The sequence below is a fragment of the Lagopus leucura genome, unplaced genomic scaffold, assembly GCF_019238085.1.
Source record: "Lagopus leucura isolate 7727_CA_CO unplaced genomic scaffold, USGS_WTPT01 Super-Scaffold_100009, whole genome shotgun sequence".
Lineage (NCBI taxonomy): Eukaryota > Metazoa > Chordata > Aves > Galliformes > Phasianidae > Lagopus > Lagopus leucura.
Genome location: NW_024962266.1, coordinates 21450168 through 21464869, shown reverse-complemented (window position 1 = coordinate 21464869; position 14702 = coordinate 21450168). Strand labels below are relative to the sequence as shown.

The following is a 14702-nucleotide window of genomic DNA, read 5'->3' as shown; positions in this document are numbered from 1 at the left end:
AACTTTGGATCAGAAGTGTCTGTGAAGCATGGTGAAGAGTCAGACCAAGAAAGAGTGTGTGTCAGTTGCTCTTCCTAGTTAAGTGCTAGGAGCAGGAACAGGACCACCAAAAACATAAGTTCTTACAATAGATCTAGTAAATTAAGAACAGTGCATATATGAAGCTCTTGTCACAGGGAATATCTTGAAGTCAGAACATATTTTCCATGTCATAATCATTGAATCATTTTTATTAGAAGTCAAAGTAAATTCCCCTGTAATCTGTAAATTATGTAAAGAGTTTAATTCATAGAGTAAATCATGTGTTGGGAACACGTTACCCAGCTCCAGATCAGATATGCTTCAGAGAAGCTTTCAAGTTTTTAAAATTTTCCACAAGCTGAATTGATCTCCAGAACCTTTGAAGGGTTCACCCTTCTCTAGAGCTCATGCTCCGTACAAGTCAATGTCATTCCAATATGTTTCCCATTTCCTGGGAATTAAACTGCTATGTTTGATGACTCAGGACTCCCTAGCAAAGCAATTCTAATCACTTACTCTGTCTGAGGCAGCCTCTGGTGTCTCAGAGGACATGTCTTCTCATGCACATGAGAATGATTCATGATTTCAGAGCAAAGGATCAACTCTGTTCCTTTTTTTTTTCTTCCCACAATCTAAATTAATAAAACAAATTTCTATTAATGGGTGTTGAAAGACTCTGGCATTCTACCTTCACTCCCAAATGCTCTACATTCCAGGGAGAATGAAAAATGGACCTGTGAATAGAAACAGGAGGGAGGAAACACAGATCAGATGTAGTGTATACATATAGACGTAATGGGTGTCAACTGATACAGTGGAAGGACGTTCTGAATGAAGACAATTTCTTGCGCTGCTACAGCATTGCAATTTCAGAATTAATACATGCAAAGACTGACAGGAAATAGATGATCTTTCTGGACCTCAGCCTTGATTTCTCTTTCGTGTTAATTGCATGCAGTTGTGATTCTGTAAAATTGATCCTTTGCCACTGTGACAGCCCTTGAAGACTCCAACTTAACAGTGGAGGCAGTGGGAGTACTTAGAGTACTATGACTATTGTGAACCTGGCAGTGCCCATCTGTCTGCCACATCTGTTTATATCAGCCTAAATTAGTCTACAATTAACCTGCATTTGCACCTAGTGTAGCCATGAGTTCAAGAAAACAGTTGGTCCCACAGTCTTGTTGACTCCAGCAGTTGGTCCCACAAGGCATCAGTGTTGATGTGAGGACTCGGATTTCAATATTGTCCACTATTTCTGCTGTTTGGAGAGTCAGACCAGCTCTCATCTATACAAGTGCCACTGTGCTTGTCCTGATCAATGAGACTTAATTTGGTGCTCTTGTTTGTGAGTAAGAGTACAGTGAATCCTTTCCATTGACTTCCATTAAATACATCAATTCAAGATTTTCCAACTAACCTGCAGCAACTCAGCAGCAAAGTTAGAAGAGTCCACATGCTTTGACACCCAGATTCAAACCCTGTGCAATCTTGTGGAACCTTGTGGAACACAAGATTTGAATCTAATCCCAGTTTCACAATTCCAGATTACTCTTGCAAAAATAAAGGCAGTCACAGAAATGGCTCTGTCAAGATAGCACATCTCTGTTTATGTTTGAACAGGCAATATGAATCTGAAGTTTCTGGTAGTCAAAGTTCACATTTGGAGAGTTTGACCCCCTTGTTGCATTTGAAGTGAGTGCAGCACTTTGAAACAAGGTGAAGCAGGAATAAATCAGGATGAAAAATGCAGAGCGTTAACTGCATGAAATCCCCGCTGGAAAGACATGGCTGGTGTTCCAAAGTTTTCCATAGGGAGTGCTTGGAAGTTGCATACCAGCCTATTTGTGGAAAGCTAAACAGTTCCCCGGAGTCATTGATATGAAATGCTTCCCAGATAAACACTTCCCCCGTCCATTGAAGAAAAATGATACAGCCTGTCCAGAGCTCTATCACAAGGGACCACACTGGGCTGCTGTTCAGCCTCTGCGATGCTTTCTGCTGGTGTGGAGCTTTGCTGAATGCTATAGTTTGTATAAGTGCCAGCATCGTTAAGCAAAGGCCAAATTATGGAGTGAGACTGAGGCGATCTTCAAGAGCTTAATAATGTTATGTGCCCCTCTCCTTGTGTCTCTGTGCTTTATATACCCCTGAAACGTAAACCCCAGTAGCTAAACAAAGTTCATGTGGATCTTGAATACTTTTGTGGTATTGTCTCCTCATGATTTCTGAAGAGGAAAGCAAGCACTGCTTGCTGAAGGGCTTAAGTATACCTTAATCTCCCCCAACTTTGGGCAAGCATGGAGTTTTGCCATATGTTCTTTCCCTCAGTAGTGTCACCCAGGAGCTCATTAACTAACAGTCAATGGATGCAGTAGATCCACAGACTGTTGAGTTTGGGTTTTTTTGCAATCATTTTGTCAAAGCAAACCTTGCTTTGCATTTCTGCTGAGGCAGTCAGCTTTCTGCCCCCAGAGGCATGTGATTTCTTGCTTACATTAAATGAGTGTTTTGCATGTGTATCGAACATACGTGTAGATGATGGGTTTTGGCCACAAGTGAAATGGGAAGTGCAACTTCTATTGACATTTAGCAGGCATAGAGTTCTTAAATCCCTGAGGCAACTTTGGAAACATCCTCCTCAAGTAGAAAGGATATAGACTTCAAGCAGAGCAGAATTAGCAGGTTATTGTGTTTGTTTGTTTTACAAAAGGAGACACAAATTTACATCAGTTTCTATGTATTTAAATGTTTATATTATGCAATCATTGCTGAATGGTCTGCAATTCCCACTCAGATCAGTGAAAGAAAGCAAATGATATGCACATTAAAACTCTCAGATGAAGTCATGGAACAAGAGACATTTTGTTTTTTAATTAAAGGCTGGAAGATGTGTCCTGAGAAGAGGCTTGAGGTTTGTCTAGTCTGGACAAAAGAAGGCTTTGAAGCTTCCTTACTGCTCTCTGCAACTTTCTAAGAAGGGGAATGGAGGGGCATGTTGGTTTCTTCTCTCTGACCAATGATAGGAAGCAGTACAAAGCTGCACCATAGGAGGTTCAGACCGGACATTAGGAAAAATTTCTGTACCACCACGGAGGTCAAACACTATTAAAAGACTTCCTGATAAGGAGATTGGTGCCTCCTGCCTGTCTGTGTTCAAAAGGCATTTGGATGATGCCATTAATTCTGTGCTTTAACTTTTGGTTAAAGTGTTCAGGCAGTTGGACATGGTGATCTTTGAAGGTCCTTTCCAACTGTTCTGTTGTATTCATTTTCTTCTTTCAGCACTGAGGTGCCCTGTCACACATCCCTCTCCCTTTGCTTTCCCTTCCCTTTCGAGAACCCCCTGGTCAGTATGAGAGTTAAGGGTCCTGTGAGTTCTCTAATCATTGGATCTAAGTGAGGGCTGAACTCATACCATTTCTCAGAAGTTCTTTCTCCTTCCTGCATATTTTCATTCCAAATAAGGACATAATCTATTGTAATACCTTTGCTGCTTGGGATATTTCTGTTACAACTGACTGTCAAATCTTTATTGGAGAAGGGGAAAAATAGAGAGACAGACAGACTTGTGTGCGTGGTGTTATCTTTTGGGTAGGATGCTCATTTAAAAAGACCACTGCTGGAAGAGCCCATGCTTCAATTCAACATAACTTCTCTGTCTCAGAGATCCCAGTGGGGCAGCCCCGAGGCTTTGTTCTCATTGCAGAGAGATGAGTCAGATGAATCATTCTGTGGTTTTAATTAAAACATTGTATGTGGGTAATATTTCAACAACAGAGGGAAGCAGTTTTGCAGCCTGGCCCACGCATCCCCTGGTAGCACAGGTTCTCTTAAAACCCGGTGAATTTCTTCTCATTACCTTAATGTGAGGTGGGGAGTTTATTCCTATGGTGGGTGGAATCCTGGGGCACAAAGAAATTTCTAATTCCCAGAGGGTAACTGTGACAGCATGGCTGTTCCGTTTTATTTAAATGACTAACCCCCAAACCATTGGGCAATCCCTTCCCTGCAGGGATTTGATGGGCTGTGCTTGGACTTGTTGGGGGCCTGAGATTTCCTATGGGGACATTTTGGTGAAGGGTTCATCCCTAACTTGTGCTGCAAATTCAGCACTTACAGTGTAAGGTGGTCTGAGATATAGGAGTACTACCTATGAAATAATGAGGGGAAAAATGAAGACCTTTACAGGAGAACTGGGAAATACAGAAATACAGTACAGGATAGGAAGGCAGAAGCAAAAGCTGCAACTGAGCCCTTCTTCCTCCAGACCCTTTGAAAATGAAGTGTGTGTTCCATGTGCCAGAGATGAGCTGATCACATAAGGTAAAGGAAGGGACAGTCTCCATGGACAGATAAGATGGTTCACTTGAATAAGATATATATTCTTTTAATGTAGTAACTTTAGATTACCAAACCTTTTGAGAGCAGAAGGTTCTGGTTCCTGCCAATGCCCTGTCTAATTTCTTGCGGTTTTTTTTATTTGACAAATTAAATCTGAAGAGATTATAGTAAGAGCCCCTGAGAATGCTTGTCAGCACCCCTACAGTGTGGTGGGCAGGAGCCTCTCATTCCAGAACTGGCGTTGGAGAGAGATGATGGAGATGAACAGTTTTCTTGTTCTAAGAGGAACAAGGCCATCATGATTGTAGCTAGCTAGTGTGCTTTGTCTAAACTCATTAACAATCAATCTTTCTTGTGGCCTCAGATGCTTCGTAGATCTTCAGACTGTATTTTAAGATTTAGTCTCATTGATTTCAATTAACAACAACGAGAGAAAGTGAATAAAGTATCTCCTTCTCTTCCAAAAGGCATCAACAGCAAGTTACATGCTTCATTAACAGAGAAGGATGGATTTGTCAGGCAGAAATAAATATTTGATAGAAGCAGTTTCGTCAGCATGAGTTAATGTAGAGTGGGAAATCAAGTGAAACCAGGATAATATATAGATAAGACCTTATGCGTAGTCATTGAACATCAGATTTGATAAAACATTAGACATTAAAGCAAGTGGATTTTGAAGGAAGAGTTCTCCTGTTTTCATTGTGTTTCAAAGGCTCTGTCCATTACTATGCAGGACAAATGCCCATAGACAGGTAGAAGTGTCTGAATAGGATTTATGATAACAGTTTAGCTCTTTTCTTGGAAGCACTCAAGCTTTGTGATAAAAACAGCACAGATGGGCTATAACAGTATTTTGGAGAAAGGCACAAAAAGGCACACTGGCTCTGTGTTCCTTTTTATAGCTCAGCAGCCATTAATGGCTAAGCAGATGCTTTACAACATCAGCTATAGAGAGGAAAAGTGAACTCAGTGTAACTGAGATGTCGCATCTCTTACAGCATGATCTTCCTCTGATGGCTGTTTGGTTCCACTCTTCTGCCTGCTGCTCAGTCTAAGTGGCCCGTCTATCTCTTCTGGAGGCACTTATATGCCTATGTGATCTATCATCTTGCAAATATAAGAGCTTAGGCTGAACAGGACACTTAATGAAGACAAGTTGCCATACTTGTACAGATCTGTGATCCACACGTTATGTCCATCTCATCTCTGTTAGAGCCCAGTTTCACAACCATCAGGGGAAGGAAGTGAACAGCACCAGGCATACAATGAAAAGTCTGCCCCTGTTTTAAGTCTAAAGTCTGTGAAAATGCACCAAGCTAGACATTTAGTACCTTGCTCAGTTGATGTCTCTGCAGAGAGTATCTTTTTAAGATGTGATGAGAAGTGTGTATTCCTGCAGATGTTTTTCTGTCCTGAGGATCCAGTAGAGAATGGAAAGTTGTTCCCAACGGACAAAATCTGGGAGGAGAATTCAGTTTGGATAGCAAGCAAAAAAGACACAGACAATCATTACATATTAATAGTAACTCTACTGAGGAATCAATAAAATTTAGCAGCCAGTTGTGAGGTGTTCCTTTTTGTTTGTTTGTCAGTCTTCTAAATCTCAAAACCTGTCTGGATGACAACTGTTGGGACTGAACAAATTAATTCTCATTTTTTTTAATGCTTAAGCAGAGGTCTGGATTGTTTTGGGAATTGTACTTTTTCAGCTGAGTTTGCAAACATGCCGTTATCCATGGATATAGTGTCAGCTGTGTCCCAAAAGCTGACTTTGACTGGAGAGGAGCAGACAGCCATAGACAACAGGAGCTCCATTAACTTAAAATAGAAGTAGAAGGGGGATGAGTTTTGGAGAATATTTCTAGTTTGATTATGGCAAGTGGAGGAGAAAGAAGGATGTTTTCTAGTCTCTGGAGTCTGAGTTCATAACAGCTGAGATGAGTTAGTGGCATTTGGTCACCATTATCTATTTTCTCAGACACTGACCAAACCAAAATGCTCTAGAATTGGCTCAAAATCAAAGTCCAAAACAAAACTTTGCAAAAATCACAATTACACTTCAAGAAACTCACTGTTGCATATTGAGCTGAACTGGATATAAATTTTATGCTTTGCAAAAAAAGTAATGAATGATGGAAGTTAATTTCCAGCACCTGAAAAATCTATTGTGTATAATTAATATGACATCACCTCAAGCTAACATTGAAAGCTCTGAAATTTTTATAAAGAGGAAGCAGATTACATTGCCCAGTTATTAGTCCACCATTCTTCTTTATTAAAGTAATACATGTGTGCTTATTAAAAAGTTAGGTTAAAAAGAAAGAGTAATATATTTGCTTTTGTTAATAATAGTTTTCAGGGGAAAAAAGAAAAAAGTGTGGAATAAAGCTTGAAAATACTCCAGGTTAATAAAAATGTGAGCCTAAATTGTTCTTTTGTTGGGTAATTGTGTCACTTAAGATTCATCAGAAAACTTATGTATTATTAATCAATTTGGGTGGAAGTCAGGATTTCCCCTTCAGAGATAATGCTCCAGCATTTGCTTCTGCAGGGAAAAGTAGAAGAAATATTGAAAATTCTTGGCAAATTCTGCATGCAAAAATTCATTAGAAGATTGAACAATTAATATGAAATGACAGATCTTGTAGTGGTGCATGGGCATGCAGAAGTCATAATTTGAATGCCTGGCCCTTTTTGCCCTCTGTGAAGACTTTAGAACAAACCAGATGAGGCAGGACAGCTGCAAAGTCGCATGATCCCATGTTGAGCTGGGATGCTTGAGTAGGAGATGGACTGTCTTGGGCTATAGGATACATATTCTACCCAAGGGGCTGTAAGCACAGCTTCCATGAAGCAGTGAGGCACCAAAAGAAGCAGTATTGTGAATATCTTGCATAGGCCACACTACCTAGGCATAAATAGCTTAACGCTAAAAAGGTACAGTGGTATCAGGACAGCCAAGATTTGGAGTATAAAGTTTGAGATGAGGTTTTGTTCTCTTTTGTGTGCCTCAAGAGCAGGGAAGGATATTTATTACTGTGGAAGATGGAAGCAAAACTAGAGAGTCAGCCCATTCCTCCTCTGTGGGCACAGCCCATCTTCTGTGGCTGGAACGTGCTGCTTATACACTAAAGTAGTGTGGACAAAGGATTATTTAGTTCAGGAACTGAACCATGAAGTCAAGAAAGGGGAAATAAGTTCAGAGCAAATTGAAAAGGAATATTTTGAGGACATCTTTGAAGCCAGCGTTGGGTTGTGTTGGTTTTTGTCATTTTTATTTATTAGCTGGATTTTTCTTTATAATCGAGATCAATTTTTAAACAAAAAAGGCCAGTTTGTAGCATTTAAGTCTTTGAAAACAGAAGACTCAGAAAAATAATCAAAAGCTTTTTTCAGAAAGTGCTGAAATTAAACATTTTGAATTTGTGAAATGAAAGACCATTCGAAAATGTGGGAATGGCATGTTAGAGACGTTTCAGAGCTCTTTTTTTTCCTGCAAATTCACTCAAATTGCAAAAAAAGTTTTTTCTACGCCCCAATTGTGCTCCGCTTTTAATGAAATGAAATAGCAAAACCTCTACACGGATTTTGCATTTTATAGTTCGAAACTAGGAAAGAAAATATTAAAATCCATGGGAATATCTTGACCTCACAAGCTTTACACTTTGTTTATGCATAGAGTTGAGGATTTGCATTTATATGTTTGTACAGAGAACTAAATTCCCTCTCAAACTAAGGTCACAGTCCTTGGAAAGCAGTGGTTCTTCCCAGACATACACTCTGATGTGGCTTTTGAGTCCGGAGGTACCATCCAAGTTTTTGGCGGACTGTAATCTAATTTAATTGCTTAACCTAATTTAACTGATGGTGAGTTGTAGAATGGTGCAAAAATGAAAATAACTTTGTTTCCAAATTCTGTTAAGAAATGGCAATGCTCTAGCTGTAGTAAACAAGCCTAAGGCAAGAGCATGCTACATAAAATAACCTAATTACGATTAAGCCAATCAGAGCATTTTCCTCAGATGAATAGGCAGGCAGGGATTTGACAGGTACTCCAATTTAATTGTGTGGAAAACGTGTATGTGCAGCAAAGTGCTTCAGAAGCTTTATCTCATGGATCAGGTTCTCTGTTGTTACTGAGCAGCAGTGGAAGTCAGTTGGCTGTAAGAGGATATTTCTGTGCAGATCTTTCTCATCAGCTACAGCAAGGGCAGATTCCTGGCCCTGCTGAAGACCATGGGAGGTTTGATGTTGAGTGCCAATGTAGTAGAACTCACCCTAAATGTCACTAGTAGTACCCTGATGGCATCAGTGAGCAGAGGTGTGTTGGCAAGGTTTGCTCTACCTGGTGCTCCTGAGACAGTAATGAATTGAATGTTGCAAATATCCCCATCATTGAAGACAAGGTGTGATGTTTGCATGGCAGCTCCAGTTCACCCTGTGGAAGAGGCATTCAAGTCTAGAGATGGTCTCAGCCCTCTGAACTGTAGAAACTGGGAAGCTGTTGGGAGGGCAGGAGCAGTGTTTTGTCTTGGGCAGGGAGAAGGGCATGTCTGGACTCCAGGATGGCTTGGGGTTGGGCGAAAGTGGAACCTTAGCAATTACAAGCCTGAGGATTATGAAAGTAAGCTAGTACAAAACTTTATGATGTTAATTTCGTTTTCTTGACCGGATTCCTTCTGTAAGCCTAGCAAATCCTGATGATGAGACAAATTTCTATTATCAGTGCCAACACAAAGGCACTAGAAACCGCAAGACAGAGGAATGCTGAGGCAGTCTAATGGAGCGTACAACTCTGCCTAAACTACTTGCATGTTTTGTTTTGTTCTTTTAATTCTTGAAAAGAATTAGAAAAGGATGGCAAATCCACCAGAAGAGAAACAAAACCACAGGGATCTTTGTCTGTGGATTAAGCACTTTCAAGAATGAATAAGAATAAATGCTTCCCTGTTTTCACTGTTCTGTATTCTAGGATAAAGAAACCTAAGTTACTTGCTGAGGTATTCTGATTTTCTTATTTGGACTTTGTGATTTTAGAGAGCGTATTTCACGGGACTGTACATCCCAGGGGAAGAAATTAAGATCAGGTATGAGAGAAACACACCTAAGGATCTAAAATACTTTGAGTTTCTCAAAGATGATCCCATGTGGGCATTTACACTTAAAAATGGGTGGAACTTCTCAGCCTGGAGTTGTATCGAATTACTCATAAAAAATCTCTGAGGTCTTTGTGTGGACCAGGATATTTGGTCCAAATATTTGGGTATTTCTTACAGTTTTTTGAGAAAAGGACTGCGGCCTCACAAAGTGAAAACTAGTCCTGCTTTTCTCTGGATTTAAAAATAACTCTGTATCTTGGAAAGCTGTCTCAGCAGAAGTGAAGGAGTGAAAAAAAAAAAGTATATTACATCCCCATGGTTTCATGCAGTGCAGCTGTGCTAACAGTGTGTTGGGAAGGAAAGGCATGAAATAGTCCATGAAATAATCAGTGAATCTAATGGTAAAGCTTTATGCAGTGAAGAGACTGATGGCTCAAGTATCCTACTGCAAATAACCAAGGGACAGGGAGAAGGTGCCATCATTTTCTAGGGGAAAATATCCAGAATGCAAATACATTCTAATTAAATCAGTGGGTGTCTGATAGGAAGCCTGCCTTGAATTACAATATCTTTAAATGCTCATACAATATATTTGGATTAAATATGCATATTCAGATGGATTGAAAGTTTTATTTCTGGTTAAATATCTGTAGAATGGTAATCAGATCAGGGAAAGCCATGCCTCCAGATGTCATTAAGAATTCAATTTTAAAAAATCATTCCGTATAGTCTATAAGTTGATGACTGGCTTTCAGTTGTTCTTGCTATATGTTTTTTAGACCTTTTAAATTTTTTCTATACTGTGTGATTATATTTTAAATTATTTGGAAGAGATGTTGAGTCTACAAGTATTTATACAGAGATATTTCATTCCTCCCATGCGCAGTATTCTAAAGCTTCAATATAGTTTAAAACATAGAAGTGAGCATGTGTCAACATACCATCTCCAACAGCCTTTCTTAGATCTTGAGCTACTCAGTAGTAGTACAGGAATAATGGAACATTATTGACCAAATGTAATGCACAGTTGCCACAACAGATTTATTCCCTATATGTCAACTCTAAAGAACAAGTGGTTAGTTTATAACCCTCCTTGGGTTACAGCATTTTAACATTTCTTCAGTGTTTATTTATTCTCCTCCCGAAGAATGTTCTGGAATATTGAGTTTACAACCTGTGGCTCATGTGATGGTAGTGGAAACAATTAAGCCAGAAGCTTTCAAAGCCGCCACTGGGATTTTGATGCCCAAAGTCATTAATTTTAATAAGAAGTGAGCTGCCGTTCCTCTTAAGTGGTTTCTAAAATCTCAACCCATAAAAACACCTCTCCACCGATTCCAGTTTACTAGGAGTTCAGAGCAAGATAAACATGTGTAACAGAATGGTAGGTGTTAAATGGTGGAAAGTATGTGTTCAGATGTCTCTAAAAGCATTCAAGGAACAGAGTGGTGGCCCCAAGGTTTTACTGGCAGATCTAGTCTGATGTGGTGGCTGCTCCTGCCGTCATCATCTCAGGGGATTGCAGATGGGATCTCATTGCTGACTGATCAGAACGTGAGGTAGAGTTTTGTTGAGAACAAGTCAATGGAAAGAGAAATGTGAGCAGTAGATCAGTTTCAGCCATGATGTTCACCCTGCTTGTCAACTTTGTTTTCTTGCATCTGCTCCATGCTGTTGCCTTCTTAAGATGTTTCTGCATACCATAACCTTTATGTCTACTGTAACCTGAAGGATTTATCCACTGCAAATCTGTGAGAGCCTTTCCTTTTACACGACTCTGTAGATGACATTGCTTCAGCCATGGGTGGAGTGACTGTGATCGGTGTCTCTCAGTCTAAGAAGTTGTGAAAACTTCGGAGAGTTCCAAGATATCTCTTGGAGAAAGAAAACTGCTGCAATGATGAAACCTCATGCTCAACATGAATCGTGGAAGAAAGTCTTACTAGGAAAAAATAGCCAGTACCAGCAGATCTTTCTGTAATGTGAAATAGAGCATGGGATGAGTATGAATGAGTTTGAAACTGATTCAAGAAAAGTCTAAATGCTTGGAGAAGGAAAGGAAAAAAAAAAAAAAAAGGAAAAAACCCTCACAAAATAGGGATTTTCTTGTCTTTTATTAATGAAAAGAATTTTCATTGGAGAATTTTAGAATTAATTTAAACAAGCATCTTTTTTTTCCACATCTGTCATGTGATCTCTGAAAAATGTCATTACTGTTGGCTACAGTGACAAAATTACTGCAGTGTTTGCCAGTGAGTCTCTCTCCCAGTAGCAGCAATTAATGCTCAGTAGCTGTTGGAAGGAGCTGTAGGTAAAATGTGATGCAGTAGACAATGATTCTGAGTGCTCTTGTAATGGACTTCAAAAGCACAAAAGAAAAAAAAAAAAGGCTGCCATTAGTAGTAGATGTGACTTTTTTTGGAACTAAATGTTCCTTAAATTAAACATGTGGTTTCACTTGCAGTTCATTTTGTACATTGTCACCAATGAAGTTTAGGATTTCTTATTACTTTTTCTTTAAAATATCTTGCTGGTTTCACTCAGAAGGCAAAACTTTTCACGTGGCTTTAATCGATTCTGTCGTAAAAGCGATAGCATCCATGTAATAGAAATAGTTTTGCAGACCACAGCTTCATATTGGCTATTATTTCTCTTCCATTTTCTTTACCTACAACTCATTGGGCCATCCCAGAGACAGAAAAAGTTCCTCTTTTGCAATTAAGACCAAATGGAAACTTTCGCTGAAGTTAGAAAACAAAATCACTTTGTGTCAGTACTGCTTTATTAGATTTTTGTCTCAGATATCTTGGCTCTCAAATGCAAGCTAACATGGCTGCATATCAAAGAAGAGAGTTTATATTGACTTTTTTTTTCTAAAATTAGTGAAATTCTAGAAGATGAAGTCAATAGAAGGCCTTTCGCTGCACAGTTCAAGAGTGATGCAAGAGATGGTAGTATTTCAAACAGAAGTTAAGAGCTCTGGTAATATAGCTTCATGGTGGTCCTAGAGAGGCCATTTACCTCCTTTTTTTTTTGCTTCACTTCCCCAGTACACAGAAACTGCTAGAGTTTGGGTCTCACAAACCTTATCCCAGCAGCCTTTCTATTATACTATGCTGTTGTCAACAGCCTGGGCTTCCCTGTCACTAGCCCTAGTTTGGATGAATGAGTGTAATTATTGTTGCAGTCAAAACAATGATTTGTTTCCAACAAATGATGTCCAAAGTTGGGGAAAAAAAAAAAAAAAAGGGAACTATTGTTATCTTATTTGGGTTTTTTTGCATCTTTTAAGGTATTCGTTAGTTAACAAGTTAAATATAAGCTAAATAAAATATAAGTTGAGTAGTTTTCCTCAGAGTTTTGCTATTTAGAGTTTACTTGATAGTTTTCTAGGAAACGCCACTGCTGTGCTTCGTCACTGTTCCAGAGCAAAAGCCTCTCTCGTGGCACACCTTAGCAGCTAGCAGCACTCAACAAGAATAGTCCTTTGCTTTCACCTTTTCTTAGCATTCTCTCTCAACTTACTTATCAAATACATATCAAATATGTTTTGCAGTTCAAGAATGACCAAGATGAGTCCTGCCTTACAAGGGTCCTCAGCAACAGCCCTGCCTGCTCTGCAGCTTTCTGAACAGGTCCCACTGACATCTCCTTCCCTGAAGCCTCTACAGATGGATGAAGAAGACAGCCTGTCTCCTCATCTCTTGTTACCAGACAGCATCAGCCAGCTGGAAGAGTTCGGCAGACAGAAGAAATGGCACAAGAAACAGCACAAACACCATCGCCAGAGGCAGTTCAATGACCTCTGGGTTCGGATAGAAGACAGGTGAGTCATAACTTTTATGATTCTTGTCCTCTTCCTGCTGCCCTTTACAGATTCCAGCTTTGTTGAGTCGACCATACAACAGGTTGGAGAAAAGCTAACTGGGAGAGATGAGGAGTAAGGTGTTGTTTTTGGAACATAAGGAGGAACTCAGAGGAAGGCTAATAGGAATATTTAATCTAAAAGTCAAGAGCGAAAGCTGATGGTTAGAATGCTTAAAATACAGAGAAAGTACAGTAAAAAAAAAAAAAAGAAAGAAAAATATTGTTTCCCCTTCTTATCCAATAATAATTTTCCAATCTTTACTGTCAGTTTTCAGCCCAAAGACTGAGCCATCTTCCAAACTTTAAGATTCTGACATGTCTAGCTTACCTAACTTTCAATCTTCAATATTTTGATACTGAAAGTATTTAACACCTCCAACACCTCTGTTGTTGCCTTGGAAACAACAAAGTTAAGCATCCTGAGTCTAACCACACTGGGTGTGTATGTATCTGTCTGACTGTCTAACAACTTATCTATTTATGGCTTGTTAGAACCAACTTAGGGTATGTTGCACCTGAAAATCACAGTACATCCTTCAGAAGTATTCATTGCTGTATGTTTCTACACCTTCGAAACTGAGGAACAGGCAAAGTCATTCCCATTTTCACAACATCTAAATGCCTTGCATTCCAAACAAGTCAGAGTTTCTTACAAGTTTCTCCTTTTACCAATGAAAAAGGCTCTCTACATACTTGTGTTCTGTATTTTTTTTTTTAATTATTTTGTTCATTCTTTTTAAAGAAGCAGTTGCCTTGCTTCTGTTGTGTTTTATTGTATTCTTTTCTTAGGATGAGTGATGTAAGTGTTGTTGTTACAGCAGAATATAATAATCTTACTGTGGTAGGATTATTCTGATGCTGATGCCAGCCTTGGTAAGGAGGATTGTATCCAAATTGTTTTTTTTTTTCCTCAAAATTTGTTCAGTGTTGGATTCTCTCTGTGGAAGATGTTTTAGCATGAGGTAAAAAGCATCTGGTGCTATGTATTTGGCTGCCCCAAAGACAAGGGGCTTCTCTGTTCATCTTCCACCCGAGGGATGCCAAATGTTGGTGTCCCAGCATTTCACGTGGGTGTCTGATCCAGCTCACTGCATGTGTAATATGAGTGAAGTCCTTAAACAGTAAAGTCTTATAAGAGTTTGGCAGTTAGCCGCGTTCCTTCTGCCCTCGTCTTATCTATACAGAAAGGATATTGGATATTGGGCCTGATACTGCTATGGAAATGTGCAACTGGGGACTTCAAGCTGCAGTGCTTGCATAGCTTTGGCAGTCTTGTGTTCCTTTTGTTGTTTTTGTTTCAGTATTAAATATTCCTAGAAAAAGTGTTTCAAAGGGTAGCTCTCCAGGCTAGAGTTAAATTATTCACTCTGC

The 14702-nt window shown here is 39.4% G+C and overlaps 1 protein-coding gene across 1 annotated transcript in view; it reads left to right on the top strand.

Annotated features, from left to right (window-relative positions):
• The window catches only part of TRABD2B (TraB domain containing 2B), a 255932-nt gene that overhangs the window by 220987 nt on the left and 20243 nt on the right, over window positions 1-14702 (top strand). Inside the window, exon 6 of the mRNA XM_042873535.1 lies at window positions 13021-13290. Coding sequence (XP_042729469.1) covers window positions 13021-13290 — 270 coding nt within the window. The remainder of the gene's footprint in view (window positions 1-13020; window positions 13291-14702) is intronic.